The sequence below is a fragment of the Montipora foliosa genome, chromosome 13 (genome assembly GCF_036669935.1).
Source record: "Montipora foliosa isolate CH-2021 chromosome 13, ASM3666993v2, whole genome shotgun sequence".
NCBI lineage: Eukaryota > Metazoa > Cnidaria > Anthozoa > Scleractinia > Acroporidae > Montipora > Montipora foliosa.
The window spans coordinates 28,884,871-28,905,040 of NC_090881.1; the positions used below are offsets into that span (position 1 = coordinate 28,884,871).

The 20,170-nt window shown below is 41.8% G+C and overlaps 4 protein-coding genes across 4 annotated transcripts in view; 1 reads left to right on the forward strand and 3 right to left on the reverse strand.

Moving 5' to 3' along the window:
* LOC137983965 (beta-galactosidase-1-like protein 2) overlaps positions 1-19,169 on the forward strand; it is a 29,829-nt gene extending 10,660 nt beyond the window's left edge. Inside the window, exons 8-17 of the mRNA XM_068831123.1 lie at positions 2,626-2,776; positions 10,227-10,289; positions 10,404-10,496; positions 13,161-13,220; positions 13,667-13,719; positions 14,346-14,495; positions 15,179-15,359; positions 16,025-16,118; positions 16,748-16,979; positions 18,019-19,169. Coding sequence (XP_068687224.1) covers positions 2,626-2,776; positions 10,227-10,289; positions 10,404-10,496; positions 13,161-13,220; positions 13,667-13,719; positions 14,346-14,495; positions 15,179-15,359; positions 16,025-16,118; positions 16,748-16,979; positions 18,019-18,087 — 1,146 coding nt within the window. The 3' untranslated portion in view covers positions 18,088-19,169. The remainder of the gene's footprint in view (positions 1-2,625; positions 2,777-10,226; positions 10,290-10,403; positions 10,497-13,160; positions 13,221-13,666; positions 13,720-14,345; positions 14,496-15,178; positions 15,360-16,024; positions 16,119-16,747; positions 16,980-18,018) is intronic.
* Positions 4,079-6,382, reverse strand: LOC137983970 (uncharacterized). The gene is made up of 2 exons (XM_068831127.1): positions 5,298-6,382; positions 4,079-5,163 (listed from the first exon to the last, which is right to left on the reverse strand). Exons 1-2 carry the CDS (start codon positions 6,244-6,246, stop codon positions 4,118-4,120), a joined length of 1,995 nt encoding a protein of 664 aa, XP_068687228.1. The 5' UTR covers positions 6,247-6,382; the 3' UTR covers positions 4,079-4,117.
* LOC137983966 (uncharacterized) lies at positions 6,583-8,041 on the reverse strand. Its single transcript, XM_068831124.1, has one exon. The coding sequence runs from the start codon at positions 8,005-8,007 to the stop codon at positions 6,718-6,720; it is 1,290 nt and encodes a 429-aa protein (XP_068687225.1). The 5' UTR covers positions 8,008-8,041; the 3' UTR covers positions 6,583-6,717.
* LOC137983969 (early endosome antigen 1-like) lies at positions 8,507-9,560 on the reverse strand. The gene has a single exon (XM_068831126.1). It carries the CDS (start codon positions 9,451-9,453, stop codon positions 8,632-8,634), a length of 822 nt encoding a protein of 273 aa, XP_068687227.1. The 5' UTR covers positions 9,454-9,560; the 3' UTR covers positions 8,507-8,631.
* Positions 19,170-20,170: the final 1,001 nt, after the last annotated feature.

Consider the following 20,170-nt stretch of genomic DNA (forward strand, 5'->3'; position numbering starts at 1 on the left):
CTGGTCTCCAGTAATTCAGGACATAATTATCTGGTAGTATTGAAAAACAAAGACCCTGAAAATGAAGATCAAAGACCCACTCAAAAAATGTACAATTAATTAATTAATAAGGGATCATTATTATTCCAGAAACAATCCAGTCAGAATGTTTTGGTGCGCAGTTATCATAAATGGGTGATATTGTGCGATTCCTCCTCCTTCCCCCTTTTGGAAGTTTTAGTTTGAAACTCCACTACTCCCTCCTCTGTCGGAATTTCCCATGACCTTCCAGCTTCTCAGGAGTGAAAGATGTGCAAGGAGAATGCCCTTGACTATGTAACATATTTTTCACTGGAAGAAGATTAGAAAGAGAAGAACAAACCAAACCTGACGACATACACAAACAATTCTAGTGGACGCAGCTAACAGAGTCAACGAAATATTGACTCGATGACTGGAAAATGGCTTTCACCCCACACACAAAAATTCCAGAACTCTCTACTCACTTCAAATCCACAAACCAACCTTGGTCGGAAGGCCAATCATATTGAGCTGCAATGGCTTAACACATACATGTACATATCATCGTTCACGTTTGTCACTTTATTTCAGCCTATACCCAAAGTGCAAAAATCTTACCCAGAAGATTCGATGGAGTTTATCATTTACATAAAACATACAAAACTCCGTAAAAAAAGAAATTCTAGTGTCAATGGAAGTCACAAGTCCTTACACAAGATTCTCCGAAAATAGCCTCTCAGTACTAACCATCTACCTAAAATGGATGCTCGAACTCATACTCAAAGAAAACTCTCCATTTAAACTGAAAGAACTCTTTTCAGACACATGGTACCGCAAATTAAAAGTAAAGTTAAGTCTCTGCTTACGAGCCAGAAGGCCCATCAGGCTGGCACTTATCTCCGGTTTCATTAGCATGAAACGACTAGGAGTATTTCTGCTCCCCCCTGGATAGGATGCTAGTCCATCGCAGGGTTACCCCCAGCATTTCGCCGGTATCCAGTTATACACCTGGGTGGAGAGAGACACCATGAGGGTAAAGTGTCTTGCCCAAGAACACAACACGATGTCCCCAGCCAGGACCCGAACCCGGACCACTCGATCTGGAGTCGAGCACACTAACCATGAGGCCACCACGGCTCCCTGGTACTGCAAATTATGGGAACAAAGCGGACAGTTTCTTTGCGAATATATTTATGTCGAAGATAGGAACCAACGCGCATCTTGAGTCAGAGCACAACAAAAACTGGTTAAACCGGAAAAGATACATAGACGATATATTCTCTTTTTGGGAAAACAACAGAGATGAAATAGATGAATTCATTAACTACCTAAAAGCCAACATTTAGGGCTGAAATATCGGACACAGGGATTACGTTTCTGGGCATGTGCGTCTACAAGGGCAAACAATTTGAGAAAGAAAACATCCTTGATCAGGGTTCTTGCTAAGTTTTTGCACAGGAGGTAAAAAACCAAAAATAGCAGGTAACTTTGTTACCTGCCCCTGCATGGGTTGGCAAGCTCAAGTCTTAACTTGACGTTCGTATCGATCGCTGTCACATGCCAGCGGCTGCTAAATTAATTTAATACTCAGCAAAAGGAAAGTAGGTTATGCTATTTCATTGGCAGTCACCTAGGGGGGTCCGGGGGAAAAATTTTGAAAATTTGAGTCCCTGAAATGCGATTTTCTGCATTTTCAGAAAAGATTTACAAAATTCTAAAGGTACAAAAATGTCCCATAAAATCTCAAAAGTAACACTTTTTTGACATCTGCATTCAATAATTTATGTAACTTCTTTGATTAATATTGCCGTTTAAGAAGTAAAAGTTCTGGGTTTTCGTATTTACAAAACAACAACACTGACTAGCTCGCAACTAGCTATGAGCATTAACCTATACTTCAATGTTAACCATTATAGCTTACGCTTATGTGCTTTGTTGTATTCATAAGTAACAGATTTAGCTGCTTTTAGGACGGACGCTGGAGGCGTAAAAGTCTTAGCGTGAGAAAGTGGTGTCTACGCGTGTGGGCGTGAGAAATATATCAAATGCGTGTGTCTCACGCAAAATGCGTGAGAGTTGGAAGGTCTGCAAATGGTATATTTTCGAAACAATAACATGTGCCAGATATCTTCACAGGATTGGTTGGAGGGGGAAAGCAATATTTTCCATAAACGAAATGTAATTTCACCTTTGAACAGACGAACATTCCTTGGATAATTTCGGTAAATATTTCAGTGAAACAGCCGGTAACATTTACTTGAACAGCCGGTAAAAATAACCGGTTACCGGCTCTTAACAAGAACCCTGCTTGATGTGTGCACACATTTTTCAGCCAACACAGAATTTTCAATACAAAATTTCTAAAATACATGCGCGTATGAGCTAAACTTTATGAAAACAATTACCACAGGGGTGGGAGAAGTGGTAGGTCTGTCAACACTCTCAACCATTTCTGACGTTTTTCTTGGTTTTTTCTAGGTCTTCGTTTTAGAGTAGTTCTTCGCTTTCGAGTGGGCCTTTTATCTTCATTTTTGGAGTCTTCGTTTTCGATACTACGGTCAGACATATTTGTCCTTTAAGGTAGATCATTTTTACTACTGATAAAACTCCTTTTTATTTTTTAAGCCAGACAAACCTGCATTGGTGACAGAATTTTGGGATGGTTGGTTCGATCACTGGGGTGAAGAACATCACACACGAGATAAGGAATCTGTGGCAAGTAGCCTTGAAGAAATACTTTTACTTGGAGCTTCTTTTAACCTCTACATGTTTCATGGTATGTAGCTTTTTAAGAAAAAGGTGCCAATAATTGTATGTATAACTTATAAAAATGCCACTTGAATCAAATAATAATAAGTTATTACATTATGTCCATGGATAATTAATTTTGAAATGATATGCAGTAGCCAAATTCTGGTGAGTCAGACCATAACCACACTGTAAGTAACCATAAACCTTCATTTTAAAAGCAATTAGGCTAAATATATGATTAATGTCACTGTTCCTTGGTATCAACATAGTTGGCTTTTAACGCATAATGTAAGGCGCAATAGAACGAGACAACAGACGTATTGGCGTTTTTTGAGGGGAACACTGCCTTGCGACTGGTTAGCCTATGCGACTTCCGGATTGCGTGATATAGAAACAACCTCACTTATCTCCCCAGCACTACGAGCTGATTGGTAAAGAGCACGTGCTGGATCGGACAAGAGTATTGGTAGCGAGCAATGTACAAAGGCAAACGAGCCAACAAGCTTGGGGGAAGTCGCTGCGCAGACTTAACCGCACCTCGCAGGAGTGACCCAATTTTAATGAAGGCAGGGCGATAAACCCAACCCATCTCCAAAGGGAGGGAGGGAGGGGAAAAACTTTAACAAATGCCAACAGCTAGTTGTTTTACTATAGAAGACAAAACTGCTAAGTGAACCTTGGACGGCTAACTGAGGCTTTTATAGCTAGACTCTGTCTATTAAAGTAGCCAGTTGTACAGCTTCTTCTATGAGCAGGTAGGTATTACACGTGCTCTTTAACAGTTATGAATGAGGCCTTAACAGATTTGGCCAATGCAAGTGTACGTTATAAACTGATATCTAGGAACAAAGTCACTGTGTCCTCATTTTATTTACAACAAAACCATTGATTTTATGACCTTGAACGACCGACTACAAAGAACACGAAGATAACTAACGCGACATGAATAGCCCCTTTTAGTATGGTCACGTTCCATTAACCGTATTTTACTGATGGGGCAGTAAAATCTCATTTAATGTCACTGTTCCTTGGTATCAACATAGTTGGCTTTTAACGCATAATGTAAGGCGCAATAGAACGAGACAACAGACGTATTGGCGTTTTTTGAGGGGAACACTGCCTTGCGACTGGTTAGCCTATGCGACTTCCGGATTGCGTGATATAGAAACAACCTCACTTATCTCCCCAGCACTACGAGCTGATTGGTAAAGAGCACGTGCTGGATCGGACAAGAGTATTGGTAGCGAGCAATGTACAAAGGCAAACGAGCCAACAAGCTTGGGGGAAGTCGCTGCGCAGACTTAACCGCCACAGATGCGTGCAAGGCACTGCATCCCCCCAAGCCAAACGCGCAAAAAACTGAAACTTACACGTGCGAGAACTGATCGATAACAGAGGCCATTTTCGGTGCAACTGAATGTAATACGCTCTTTGGAGTACGAATATAGAGCTGGTAGCAGTCAGAGGACCAGCGACCGAGTACCTTAATAAGCCAATCTGGCACGCCGGCAGCAGCAGCCGTAGAGGCAGCCCCAATGCGGAAGCTATGCCCCTTAAGGCTATGGTGGGGAAGACCGACCACCATGGCGCTATCCCGGAGAAGTTGAGCGACAACGGACCTGGTAAGATAGCGGCCGGTTTGAAAGCGCAAGAGTGGTCCCTGAGGGGGCGTGGTTAGGAGGAAATATCTACGCATGGCCATAACGGCGCAAATGGGGGAGAAAGTACGAGCGAGCGTGAGGCAGTGCCCACGCCGGAACGCATCGGTTTTTGATGACTTTATGCGAACTGTCATGTACTGCGGGCAAGCTAGATTAGGATGGAAACCAATGCAATCGGTGGAAAGATCGGTGCTGGAACGAAACTGACTGATACCAGGGTAAGTAAACTCGCTACAGCGGAGAAATGCAAAAAACGCTAAAGTAAAGGCAGCCCAGATCATAGAAAAATCCCTAGGACTTAGCCAGGACTGCAATATAGGACGGATGGCGCAAAGTACCCGAGGGGTAACCGGTTGGCGACGAATTTGCTCGTCGCCCTGAAACCGGAGAATGCCCTTGAGAACCTTGCGCAACAGAAGCTTGCCCTTTATGGGATCGGGGAACCCCGCTGTGATATGGAGGTTACGAACCGCCGCTAAATAAAGTTTAATTGTGCAGTGCCGTACCGATCTAGCTAAATAGGAAGCAAAGTAAATGAGTGTACCTTCAGAAGCTGGTAACACTTCCCCCGAAGGGCTTTGGAGACGGTTCATGAGGCAAAATGTTAAAAAACGCTTTTCCCCGGTGCTGTAAGCGCGATTTGTATTCTTTGCAAGGCCCCAGCTAGCGTAGGTTAGGACCTCAGCCTTCAAAGGGTCATTAGCGAAGGCGGGATGGTACAGGGCATCTGGTCTGCGACGGGGGCGAGAGCCTGAAAACGCTGCATCTGAAAGCGGGAGAGCGCATCAGCAATGCCGTTAGAAACCCCGGGAACATGACGGGCCCGTACCAAAAAATTGTGTTTCATCGAAATGAGCACTAAAAACCGTACCAAATCCATGATACGCGGGGACTTGGAATGCCCTGAATTAATTATAGAGACCACGGACTCGTTATCACAACAGAACTGAAGGCGTTTTCCCGTGAAAAATGGGTGCCATATCGCACAGGCGACAACGATGGGGAAAAGTTCCTGCCATTCAATACTAATGCCCCTAACCCTATCAAGGCGCAAGTGGGGAGGCCAACGGCCTTGGAACCAGTGACCCTGAAGGAAACCGCCAAAGCCAACCGAGCTTGCCGCATCGGTATAGAGCTCGAGGTCGGGGGTTGGGGTGCTGGAGGAGTCGAGGAAGAAGGAACGCCCGTTCCAATCGGTAAGAAAAACCTTCCACATATTTATGTCTTTAAAGAACTCCCGATTGAGGCGAATGTGGTGAAAACGACTGGGGACCCCTCTGGTAAGATTGATTATGCGTTGGAGGAAGGTTCTGCCCGGAACGACCACCTTACATGCGAACTGAAGGGTGCCCACTAACGACTGTAGCTCCACTAAGCGCGCCGAACGGCGGTTTTTGAACGAGGCTAGGAGATCCCGGATACGTGTTAATTTATCGTCAGGGAGGCGAGCCTCCATGCGAACCGAGTCTAGGACAATGCCCATGAACTCAAGGACTTGCGAAGGGCCTAACGTTTTGGATGCTACCACAGGGGCATTAAGCGACATGAAAACCCGGAGTAACGTGCTAAAACTCTCGAGACACAGCACTTTTGAGGGTTCAGCGATAAAAAAATCGTCTAAGATGTGAATTACGTGATGAAGGCCGTAATTGTGCTTAAGAATCCATTCGATACTATCGGACAGTTGGTTGAAAAGAAAAGGGGAACTACGCAAACCAAAGGGCAGATACATATCTACAAAATAACGGGACTGCCAGTAGATACCCAGCAAGTTCCAATCATCGGGGTGGACCGGTATCAATCGGAAGGCAGACTTGAGGTCGGTCTTAGCCATGAAGGCCCCCTTACCAAGAGACTGGATGATACTAATGGCGTCGTCCACCCGAACGTAGGACAAAGAGAACGGATCCTTGGGTATGTGATCGTTAATGCTATCTCCCTGGGGGTAGGAAAGATGGTAAATAGTCCGCCAGTCAGGTGAGTGCTTCTTGGGAACTACCCCTACCGGGTGACATTGTAAGGCAGGGAGAGGCGGTAAAGAGTAGGGCCCGGCTACCCGCCCAAGGTTTACTTCCTTGTTCAAATTGAGGGTAACCACCTCTGGATGCTGGACGGCAGAGATCAGGTTAGGGGAAACCCGGGGGGAGCGGGGGCGGAGTAACCTATGCGCGCACCTTCCCTGAGCATACTTAGCAGATTAGATACAAAAGTACGGTTCGGATGATTAGCTAACTCTGTCTCTAACTTAACAATGTCAATAGGTGTAGAAACCCGCGGCTTGTGTGAACTCCTGAGCTGTTCCACTTTATTTTTTGCTGCGTTCGCTAGCGGAGGAGGACCGAGAGGGGCTGGGGCTACCGGAAGGTTGCTGTGGGCAGGATGTGGCAGCATGGTTGCTGGCGAAACAGCGGCGGCAGACGTGCGGGTAGCTACAGTTGCGGCGCCGGCATCCTGAGGGCTTGTTGAAGTCGAAGCATACGGTGGACTGGACTCGGCGAGGTTTTCTGTTGGGATCAGCGGAAGGACAGTCGTCCTGAGTGTGGTAGGGACTCGAGCAAACGGAGCAGTGGGGCTTAGCTAAACCTGAAAATGTTACGGTCCACAGCTCCAGGTCTACGGTGTCCCAGCTGATGGACAGGTTATACGCGGCGCGCCGGCGGAACTGCTGGTCGTACGAATACCACGCCATGCCCTTAAACTTAGTTACGGCCCTACTTATAATTTGCTGGTATTTGATAAGCTCGAGTGCTCTTCGAGGGTAGGCAGCGACTAGGACCAGCATGAATGCCGTATAGGCGTCCAACCATTTCTGGAAAGAGTCGATGGTGGGTCTCCGTTTCCTGACCATAGTAACGGGGGAACCCATGGGGCCTAGGGCCGAATCGTCCAACCGTAGCTGAAGTTCGGGGGTCTGGGGCTCATTAAGAGATTCGGGTAACAACAACGCAAGGTCTACGTACTCACCGCGTAAGATTCTGTCCTCCAAATTACGGTCGACTGGCCGGGAAAGCCCTAGAGGAGAAGCCATTCCGGGAGTGCGAGGGCGTAGGACCGCTTGAGGTGAAGACTCTGGTCGGGCAGGGGTACGGAAGGCTTCAAAAGCATTGGAAACCGTCTCCGCAACGATCTCCTCGATGGCAGCGCGTTGGGCTAGACTTAAAGGAGTGGACCCGTCGGGATTTTCCACAGGCGTTGCTGGATGGTCGAACAACTCGCCGATAGAAGAGGACGAGTCTTCGTCCGACTGGGCGCTGTCCTCGATGTCTCTGACGTGGGCGGGAGCGGACGTGTTAGGCGCCGTTTGGACTGGATTGTTGGAGGTTGCTCGCGCGCGAACGGCTTTAGAAGACGAGCGACGGCGTCCAGTGGTTGCTTTCTTGGCCGTAGGGGATAGCTTTTTCCCACGGGCGACTGCGGTGGACGGATTGCCGAACAAGGCGGTTGCCAGTCTGGCGGCAAGTTGGGCTTTTGAACCCGTGATGGGTAGGTTCAGAGCCTGCAAACGAAGCTGCAGTACTTCGCTCGATAACTTCGAGAGGTCCTCCTTTTTGGCTGTGGCGCGACGGAGGTTGAGAGCAGGACGAGAACGAACCATGATGGAAAAACTTTAACAAATGCCAACAGCTAGTTGTTTTACTATAGAAGACAAAACTGCTAAGTGAACCTTGGACGGCTAACTGAGGCTTTTATAGCTAGACTCTGTCTATTAAAGTAGCCAGTTGTACAGCTTCTTCTATGAGCAGGTAGGTATTACACGTGCTCTTTAACAGTTATGAATGAGGCCTTAACAGATTTGGCCAATGCAAGTGTACGTTATAAACTGATATCTAGGAACAAAGTCACTGTGTCCTCATTTTATTTACAACAAAACCATTGATTTTATGACCTTGAACGACCGACTACAAAGAACACGAAGATAACTAACGCGACATGAATAGCCCCTTTTAGTATGGTCACGTTCCATTAACCGTATTTTACTGATGGGGCAGTAAAATCTCATTTTAAATTTGGATTCACTTTTCGGTAATTGTGAAGAAGAGCTCCCCAAAAAACCTGTCAGCCGACTGTCGGCCGACTGTTGGTCGTCTGTCGGCCGAAGAAGAAGAGAAGAGAAATGTATTTATTATTTAGTATAAATTTTATTGTTGGTCATTGACTTTCATAGATTTGGTGGCTCCTAAAGGAGCTGTTTTGTGAGTGGTGAAATATACAAGATACTTCACTCGTAGAATCGTGCCTCGAACTTCATTGGCAACAGCTGCCCCTCTCTCCTCGTGTTGCTCATGACCGGGATGTAGCACTGAAGTCTTTTGTGACAGACAACTGCCAGATCTCGCACCGATGTCACTCTTTGGTTGTGGAGGATGAGGTCCAGTTCCCTAGAGTCAACCTTTTTCAGTTCTGCTATCCCCACGAAGTCTTGCAGTGTGCTCCGAGGACAGCCTGCAAGACGGAAGGCACAGGCCATGCAGCATTTGTTCTCTTTCATCGTCTGGAGAACCTGGTCGTATTGTTTGTGTATGTTGGCCTGGCTGTGGTTGCTGACGCGACTGTCTGCCGTCTGCTGGTGTTGTTGTTGTGATGCGGGTGGGTCTTCTTGTGGCGTGGGTTGGTCTCTGCATCGCACCTCCTCTCGGAGTTCGGCGATGACCTTCTTTGCGTTTAAGAGGCGCCTCTCGAGGTTTTTAACGACCTTGTCCTTGTCCCGCACAAGGTTGGCTAGCTCTTCAGCCTCTTTGTCGCGTTCCTCTAGCAATGCCGTCAGCTCCTGGTTCTGTTCCTGCTGGTTCTGGAAGGCCTGACCCACTCTTTTGTAGTCCTTTTGCAGTGACTTGTACTTTTTCTTTAGATCGTCCTGCGATATATCTGCAGGCTGTTGACTGGAGGCTGTTGACTTTGATGTCTTTTTTCTTTTCTGAGGCAGGCGTTCATTACACGAACATTGCCTACTGTCGCCGTGGCAGACGCCACACCTATTCTCACAGTGAAAAATGGAGTGGTCGCCGCCACACACCGTGCATTTTAAGATTCTCTGAGACATGTTGTTTGTGAACTACGTCGTAATGATAATAACTCTTTTAACTTAAGGCTTTTTATACGCTATCATCGGATCAAGTAAACAATAACATCCTAAATGCATCTGATAACAACTGATAACAACTGATAACAATATTTTACATACTTTCAACTTTGCCGATCGGTAATTAGATGAAGTCCGTCGAGTCATACATCACCATTACGGAATGTTATGTCACGTTAACTGTTCGTTTTTACCACAATTTTCTGTTTTCTTAACCTGTCGGTCACCTGTTGGTTAGCTGTCGGTAGACCCCACCTTTCATATGCACGCATAGCTGACCTCAAACAGACAGGTACAAAAGTCGGACTGGATCAACTCAGATCGACATTTAAAAAAAAAAAAGATAAGGCCTCAAGAAATCACCCAGCCCTAATCTTTGAGCTAACCTTGCTAAAATCAGGGCAAACATTGAACAGTTTTGGTTTAATACAAAACCATTTTTTGCTCAATCCGGGGTGAGTGATCCAAGATGATCTGGTCCAACTTTTGTACCTGCCCAACCTCAAACCTTGGTACTGGGTTGTATCAACGAAAATAGTGTATCATTAATTTTATAATATTTAATAATTTATTATCATGCTGATCAAGCTCAGTATATAGTGTTATTGTGTGTAGTAACAAGTTGTGTGAACCTGACTTGACAACATTTAAGGATATTCATGCATTGATAAATACATAATCATCTTAAAGGTGATTATGTTATGTTTATTAATATTATTATTTTTTTCATTTAGGAGGAACAAACTTTGGTTTTATGAATGGAGCAAACTCTCTTCAACCAACAACCACTTCATATGGTAAGCCAATAATTGTTAACGTTGTCTTCAAATCAAATTAAAACGTCAAAAAACATTTGAGATTTCTTACAGTTACATACAAAATAATTACAAAGGCTACAAAATTTATTACAGATTATGATGCACCATTGTCTGAAGCAGGGGATATCACACCAAAGTACATTGCCATGAGAGATGTTTTGAAAAATCATGCTCCAAAACATTCTGGTGGGTACAATATTTTACAAGAGCTTCCTGTTGAAAGTGGTTCAAAGCGAAATTCAGGTGAAAATGATTTCCACTGGATTCATTTTCATTTTCCTTGGAATCTAACAAATCTAATTTAAATATCATAAGTGATACTGGGGTTGGAAAAATGAGCCAGAGCTCACGCTCACTCGTGCACACGCGAGCATTTCTCACGCATTGGCTCTTTTCTCGTAATACTACGTACAGTAACTCTACCTTTTAAGCTTTCAGAAGTGCTCATGAATCCCAAATTCATTCCTTCACTGGCATTTAACTTCAGCCAATGTTCAATCTGTTCGTGTGCGACCAATATTGTGGTTTGTTCTGGACTTTCACCTGTTGAAGTATAGGCTGATATGATAGCGTGGGCTGACCATAATAACATGGGCTCTTTTGAGCACCCGTAGTGGAGCACTAGCTCTGTGGAGTTACCCTGCCGGTTTACTGGCAAAGTTTGTAAATAAATATATATCAACGGACCACCCTAGAATACAAGAAACACAGGACACTTGTGGCTTTGGCACAATGTCCAGGAAGCATCTCACTCTTAAAAAACTTAAGACTTGAGAGCTCTGCAGAGCAAATTAACAATAAGCTTAAACCAAATTTCATTTCACCCTTTCCCTTCCTAAAATGGCCCTTACATGTACGTACCTGAAGATAGCATTAGAGACACTCGTCTCTAAAAGTGAGAGGGTGGTAACTTACTTTTGAGCAGTACTGTATGTCCAGGTTTGACCCTAATTAGATGCACGCCCAATTCTGCCATCCAATAGGACGTGTCCCTTTAAGTCTACGCCAACAGTAAGGTAAAGTTCATCCTTACATGAGGAGCTGCATTTGGGAGACTCTCTCTGCGATGTTAATTGTCTGTATTCCAAGCCCAGGGATGGAGGGGGGTACTTCCTTATAGGAGGCTAATGGGGATGTGCCGCTGGATTGGGTCGCATTTTCATGACTGGGTTGACTATGATGGGGTTACATTTTTAGTAGAGTTACTAGAATGGGGTCGCACATTTTTGGGATTTCTGGGATAAGAAAATTCTGGTAAGCAGAGATTTAAAAATAGGAAGATCCGCAGTTATAAAATGGTTGGTACTGTTGTTTTAAATATTTACGGCTAGCAAATGTACGAGAATGTTTGTACTGTAGGTGAAAAGTACATTCAGTTTAACAAATGTGTCAATTCATTTAAGGATGACCTACTTAAAAGTCTTTATAAGGTAGAGGCATAATCATAAAGTGACTAAGTTGGGATAGCGAAAATGACATTTGCTCAAAAGTGACTAAGATGGGGTCTATGATTGGCCACAGAATAGACTATGATGGGGTAGGGGTTCGAAGAGGCCAGCGGCACATACCCATCAAAAATTGACCCAAGTACTCCCTCCCCCCCCCTCTCCCCCCCCCCCCCCCCCACAGGATTCCGAGACACGAGTGATGTTGAAGTTGCAGAGAAGCTCAAGGGGACACTTTGTGATGCTTATTGAAATCCATGTGCATCAAATTAGGGGGGGGGTTTCTGGACATATAAAAATGGCCACTTAAGGACAGTGCCTACCAATTCAGAGGTATGTTTGCGCGGTTTACTGAATATGCGGGAAAAGCAGATCTTAACAAGTGTTATTGAAATCCAAAAAGAAAATTGGGGGTAACCATGCATTTTTCAATGATAATTAATCAACAATATTTGTAAAAAGCTTTAAAATACAAAGCAATGTATGGCGTTCTTTTGCAAATTGAAGCTTAATTATCTCTGAAAAATGCGTGTTAACCCCCAATTTTCTTTTCGGATACCGAAATGGCTTGCTAAGTTCTGCTTTCTCCGCATAGTTTTGAATTGCGCCGCAAAAATATCCCTGTATTAATAAGCACCAGCCATAGGAAACTTGAGTACCTCGAGATGCGCAGAACATATGCGCAATAACAATATTTCTAGGCACCGTCCTTAAAGGGACAGTTTCATGTTTTTGTGCACAACCAAGCTTTGGTGCTAGCAGTGGTAAATATTACGGTTTCTTACTGAACCATGATGTTCATTAATCATAGAAAGTATTAATTAAAAGCAAATACACTGAATGACTGAGAACCTAATTATTTTGGTGGAAGATACTGCAGGTTTACACAGAAAATATCAAATTTGGCTTTGACTATCGAATTTATTGTACCAGTCAAACATTTTATTCTACACACAAGTTGTCATGACGCATGAGTTATCTTTTCGCGTGCAGTTGGTTCATAACACAAAGGAAATGATTGCAAAAGAAATTCCAATGAGTAATTCCACTTCTATGGCATTTTTTCCGTTTTCTGCATCAGTGCTTTTGATTGTTTCAGTATCAGTGGAATTAAGTGGGCTAACATGACAGTTTGCCCATGTGCAGAGACATGAAACTCTCCATTCAAAGCAAGGTTGTCCTTTATCTACATGTAATTTATGCCAGTTGATTTTGCTTGTCAGTGGGAAACCCTTTTGGGGTGAAAGTGTTTATGAAAAAGTGAAATTTGCTATTGTCAATGGTTAGTTTTGTTATAAATTACTCTGTATATTAATAATAACAATAATAATAATGATAATAATACTAATTACAATAATAAGTTCTATTACAACAGTATTTTAACACATAGACATTTTTTTGTCAGTTCTCAGGGGTTCATTTGAGCTACTGAGAGTCCTTAAAAACTCTCCAAAGATGTCATATGGTGAGATTAAAGTATTTATTTTACAAAAGACAAACTGGCTAACTGTCATTGATAATAATCATTATTTTATTTCTCAATAAATAGTGTCTTTTTAAGCCTTAAATTGGACAACTGGTATTCAATACCCTGTTTTTGTAAAGAGAAATCATCATCACTTTCGATAGGCAGTTAACTTAAATGCTAATAAACTTTTTGTCCCCTCTCACAACACTTCAGTGTTTATCATCCTCAAAAACTGATGACACTAAAACACTGTGTGGGAATGGCTCTTCATCAGGTTCTATGGTATATTCAGTGTCTGGGTTGTGAATGCTAGGAGATACTATTATCTACTACCAGCTAATACTCTACAATCCCAGGTTAAATAATTATTAATAAAAATTCAGATGAAAAATCATAATAACTACTGTAATCATTGCTACCTTTTCTTCTGTCATCCTAAACAGGAAGGGTTAGGCTTGATCAATACATGTCATTGTCTGAGTTGCTTCAGTTTCATGTAAGTTAATGACTTTATGCCATAAACAAAAGTGAATAGGTTGTTTCCAGTGGAAGTGCACTTTCACACAAGGACAAAATTGATGAGACACTTTAACTTCCTTGTCTTTGTCTAAAGAACTTTTGTTTCATGAAGTACTGTGATTCTTAATATTACTGCTCCCCCTACCCCCCCAGACAATGTTGAGAAATGGCTGCAAACTTTCCAGAACAACAAATGGTCTTGTGGGGTGGGGGGCCATTGTTGTTCATCCTTTTTGAGTTTATATGCTCTACAAGTACCTAGAACAAGAGAAAATTCTTAACACTGATTGCTTGGGATTGTAACTAGTTTGCAGGTACTCCACAGTTTTTAAAATATTAGTAATTTGAAAGTACTGAATATTGCCATTGTCGTTATAATAATAATAATAATAATAATAATAATAATTATTATTATTATAATTATTATAATTATTATTATTATTATTATTATTATCAAGATTATCACTATTATTGCATGTATTATTGTTTCTCAAAGACACTGGACAGGTAGAAAAATGCAAGGCAATGTCTTATTCTAAGCCACTAGCAAACCTCTGACAATTCTGATCAAAATAAAAACCCAGCTTTTAAATAAATTTGTAGGTGCCTATTGAAAGTGATTGGGTGATGCCCATGGAGCAGCTTCCTATAAACAATAATGGTGGTCAGGGGTATGGCTTTGTTCTGTATCAAACAGAGACTGCACAAATTCCACGAGAAATTTCAATTGATAACGTCCTAGATAGAGCACAGGTGAGCCATTTTCTTCCTTGTTGGTGTTGGTGTTTTTGTGGGTAGTGCAATGTAAGTGCAATACTCATATCGTCATTGGGGCTGTTTAAGGGAGCGAGTGATTGTAAGATTGCAAGCCTGCATCGCGTGTATGAATTATTGAATTTATACAATTATCGATGTCCATTGCATCGCGTGCATGAATTATTGAATTTATACAATTATCGATGTCCATTGTACAGTTATTGTTTGCAGCCCACTTTTTGCCTTTTTTGTTACTTAGCAAGAGCAATGGTCAACCTCAACAATGGCGTTAACATTGGCAGAGCGCTTGTGGGCTTTGTGAGTCAACATGCGCTTAGCCTAACTGCACCATTTGGGGATTCCATGCCAACCCTATCCCATAGGGCTTACTTTATAAGAGAAAAAATCAAACTGTTCATAAACAGAACACCGAAACCACAACAAAATTAGATAACACAATAAACAGTTAAGGAAAACCGTGACTTGTAGAGATGTTACTAAGAATCCACCACCAGCTATACAAGACGTTTTCCTTGCTTGAAACATGATAAAAAAAAACAACTTGGTTAAGGGCTCCCTTTATTCAATGAGCTAGCTTTCCCGACTTCTTCCCCCCTCCCCCCCCCCTTCGTTTTGTGGCAGATAATCATTGTTAGGCTTAATTTGTTTTTTCTTCTTAGGTGATGTTAAATTCTCTTCTAGTTCATACATATGATGCAAGTCTGGAAAATACAAGAACAGCAGAGGTAAAAATAGATGACGAAACAGCCAAGCAGCTTAAAAGACCATGCAAGCTGCAAATCTTGGTTGAAAACATGGGTCGCTCAAATTATGGTGCAGACAGTGGAGTTTGGAGGAAAGGTAAACAACAATTAATTTTTTTGGAGTAAAGATTTGGAAAATGGATGGACTTTTTTTACTTTTTTGATCTGCTCTCAGTGGTTAACATGCTTCGGTCATGTTACTCCTTGGCAAATGAGGCCAGTGATTTCTCCCTCATGGTGTTGCTCTAGTTCTCTCAAGAAGTGCTGATGTAACCAACATTCAGGGGAGTAAAACTTTTGAAGGACACAGATTTTGCTGTTCACTCCAAAGATCTGGAACTCTTTTCCTTTAGATGTTCCCAAATTAAACACAGGATGCTTGCAAAAACCTAAACAATTTAAGGTTGTAATCAATGAAAGATTTCTCAGCAACTTCTAGAGAATAGGTAGTACAGAAAACAGATGTAACGCAAATGAAAGAAAGGGGTCTTTGTTAAAACATTTATTAACTACGAATGAAGGTACATGTGCCTTCATTGACGAGTAAAATCATCTGGCATTAGACAGAGTAAAACTAGAGTCAATGTGTCATGTATGAGCAGCATGTACTTGGCATCTGTTAGGTAAATTTTTGATGAATCTATTTGAATACGCCTTTTGCCTTTGAATCCTATGCTCAAAATTACTGCTCTTTACATGTACTTGGTTGAAAATTTCTTTTGGTTAAGTGAATGAAAACTAATGTTAGTTTTCAAAATTTAGGGATTAGTGGTGCAGTGTTGATTAATGCCCAAAGTCACACAGAGTTAAGATGGAAAATCTTCTCACTAGAATTTAAGCCAGACGTTTTATCACGGTAAGCTACAAACATATCTTATTCCAACACAGTGAAAGTTAGAGTTAATGTCTCTGTTCCATGTTTGTGTGCTAACTACTAGATGTGGGCAAACATTGACTCCAGTTGGCATTAATTGGAGGAGCACTGCCTTGTCTTCGGTTAGCCTGTGCGACTTCCGGTGATTGTGTGACAAAGGAACCTCACTTATCTCCCCAGCACTACATGTACGAGCTGAAAGCAAAACAGCACATGCTGGATCAGACAAGAGTATTGGTTAGCAGGTGATATTGAAAATGCAATGCAGCCAACAAGCTTGTGGGAAGTCACTGCGCAGAGGAGAGTCCCGAGTTTATAATTTGAAATGCATATGACAATTAAGGCCCCAGCCACAACTCCAAAGGGAGGGAAAAAATCATAAACCACAAGAATATATAGAGTGCTAACTGTGCTGAACAACAGAACATAAGTGACGTCTAAATAGTTTTCTTACGCTTTTATAGCTAGACAAATGTCTGCTGGTTTAGCCAGTCGGAAGAGCTGTACTACTAGCAAACTTAGTGTTACACATGTCAACTCTTAGCTGTGAAAAGAGCTTTGAAAAAAGCTAAAATTGTAGTTTTTAATGAACTTCTTTGACCATTTAAAAGGATACAAAGAAGAAAATGGAAGGCTCTGTCAAAAAACCATCAAAGTGGTCCGGCCTTGTACCGGGGAACATTTACAATAAATGGAAAGCCCAAGGACACTTTTCTGTCAATGACAAAGTGGACTAAAGGAGTGTGCTTCATAAATGGCCATAACCTGGGAAGATACTGGGAAAGGGGTCCTCAACAAACTCTCTATGTTCCAGCACCTTGGCTTCAAAAAGGCAAAAATGAGGTAAAGGTGATAAATTAATGTGATCAGTACCCAAAGTTTGCTGTTTCAGGAAAGTTAAAAATCAAAGTAACAAAAAACTGAATCCAGATTCAATGAGATAACATAATGCTGGTGTTTGAGGACATGTAAACAGGCTTACTGGGAGAAAAAATGCTATCTGTTATTTTGCTTGGGAATCAGTAGACCCTGTGTGTTGTGCCAACCAAACCACTCCCAAAAATAATGTTAGTTCAGGATGGATGCTAACAGAAACCCATAAGAGTTGAAACGTGTAACGGCCCCTTGTGTGCGGCAGGTTAGTTTCAGGTTGCAGGTTGCAGGTTGCAGGTTGAAAATTTACTGTGACTGTTACATGAATAGCTAACCTTAGGCCTAATTAGGCCTAAAGAAACGTTTTTAGGCCTAAGGAGGCCTAAAGAAACGTTTTTAGGCCTAATTAGGCCTAAGGTTAGCTATTCATGTAACAGTCACAGTAAATTTCAACCTGCAACCTGCAACCTGCAAAACTAACCTGCCGCCTTGTGTGCTGGGAAACAAGCTTCTGAATATTCAATTTGCTAAGTACCATATTTGGAACAACAAGAGCGAGGGGTTTCCAAATATGGTACTTAGCACTGAAACATTCAACCAATCAGTTCGCACTGAATATTCGGAAGCTGTGAACGTGTGTTACACGTTTCAACCCTTATGGGTTTCTGATCCTATGTAATGGACAGTAAATCTTGAGGGGCAGTGTTAACAAATGCTGGCAAAATCTACAGTTAAGTACTCCTTAATTAAGTGTATGGCAGCTTTTCATTCTATTCCAAGTTTTAAGTGTGTGTAGTGTGGTTAACATTTTTGAAAATTACCTTTGTATGCATTATTTTACTAAACCAACAGTTTTGTCTTTGAGGCAAATTTGCTATGACAACATTGCAAACCTGATGCCTTATTAATAACTTGCTGATAGCTTTACTATCCTCTGAGCTTGCATCTTAATAATTATAGCAAACCAGTTATTGCTTTCGTTTATTTAAATTTTTCTTTTTATTTTCAGATAATAGTTTTTGAGCTTCATTCATTTAGCAGTGCAGAGGTATCATTTGAAGATACACCTATGCTTTAAGTAGGTTTTCACCACCATGGTTTGCCAGCACCATGTTTTTAATCACCGGTAGTTGACCTTCCTTTTACCATCCACATGCAATAATAATAATAGACTTTATTTATGTGTCAGCTGGTGACAGTGTACAGAAATCATAGGTTGCTTTTTTAGGGGAGGGGAGTACCAGAGTACCCTCAGAAAAACCTCTTGGAGCAGAGAACCAAAAAACTCTGCACATGTGACACTGACTGAGTCTGGGAATCAAACCCAGGCCACATTGTTGGGAGGCCTGTGCTCTCACACTGCACCTTCCCTGTTCAAGCCAGACATTATCAATTTCTGTCCATGTTGATGGAAGAGTTCGTCATTGCGTATGAAGACAATTTTGGCAAATATTTAAACGAGTTGTGGAAGTTCTGCACCATTATGGACCTTGTACTACCTACAAGAATTCTCCACAATGATATCTCACTGTTAAAAATAATGGCAATATTTTTAGGTTTTTTTATACTTTTTCATAATAATTATTATTTAAACAAGTTACAGGAATGCTGTATACACTGTACATGTATTATTAAGGTTTCTTGAAAAAATCACACTGACAAAATATTATTGGTAATGATGATGCTGCACAAAAGGAAAATTATGTGGTTGACTTAGTAATTTGGGAATGAATTAGTCAGAAATTGATAATTATTCTGACGGCACAGTTGAGAGGCTTGGGTTCAGCCGGGTGACTATTTAGGGATTTTGGCGGGTGATTTCTGTCATTCTACATCAGTCAGTCCTTCTGGTGTCTTTCCTTTCTTTTATTGTTTATTTTATTATAGAAGGGTAGTGTAAGTAATGTATTATGCCTCTTCCTCAAGGTTCAGTGCCACTGCATTAGATGAGGAATACGTTTCCACCTTTTTTGGCCACAAATAAGGAGTAGTTTTTTGGTGTGGTTTTTCGTATCTGGGGTGGTACATTAAGTTTTCATTGTCTATTGCCTAGACTTAGTTCGTTATAAAGTATCCTTGTATTAAGCTTATTTCCATACGTGGCACTTGTAACCATCAGAGGGCTGACTGCACTTTCCTAATAAACTATTTCATTTTTCATTCCTCGTGTTAGTAAAGTCGATCATGTTTAGTAATCAAAAGTGGTTACCAGTTTCCCAAAAAATACAGCTACAGTACGTTTAGAGGGTCGTGAAGGGGGGGTCCTAATCTCATTTCCCAGCAATTAGGCCATTTCCGAGTTCATGTCTGCTTCCTCTTCAAAGCGAGTCTAAGTGCAAAGTTTTTGTGATGGTAATTAGTTCTACTTTACATATGAATGAAACCTAATTTTCATAACAAAAACTTCGCACTTAGACTCGCCTTGAAGAGGAGGTAGATATGAACTTGGAAATGGCCTATTGGTTTTTTCAAATCCCAGCTCAAGTCCCCACAATGCCAGCCTGTGTTGCTCAAATTGAAATCCCATTCCCATTTTTCTATTGTTTTTGTTTCATGAATCCCAGTCCCAGTGCACAAAATCCCATTTCCCAGCCTCTAAAAAAGGCAAATCCCAGCTCAGCTCCCATTTTACCCCTTCACAACCCTCTGTTTAGAAGAGGAACTGTGAGCTCAATTTTGTTTTATGTGCATATGATTTGGTAGGTCTCAAGGATAAGGGAATGTATAGGATCTATGTTGTTTTGTATAATTTGGGGTTGACAACACTTGAAAACAAAAGAAGCACACATGTGGACTCAAAGTGGTCTCTGGAATGTACCCAAGTGTAGTGTAAAAGTCTAAATATGTACTGTTTAAAAAACATGCAGCAGTGTTTTATGCCTTAAGTCTTTTAACCTAATAAAACACTAATAGGCTGTTAGCTTCATGAATTTTTGAATGATAAGTGCTGATCAGTATCCTTGCTCATGGTAGCCAAAAAAAATCCCTTGTCCATTGATGTCAAGTGCTGTTGGCTGATAAGTTGCCCTTGGCACTACCACAAACACTAACTATCCAAGATGGAAAAAAACACACTATTCCTTTCATCACGTCCTCAAAATATTGTACAAGAAAAAAAGATACATTAAATTATAATAAAATTACAAGTGAATTTGGTGTTT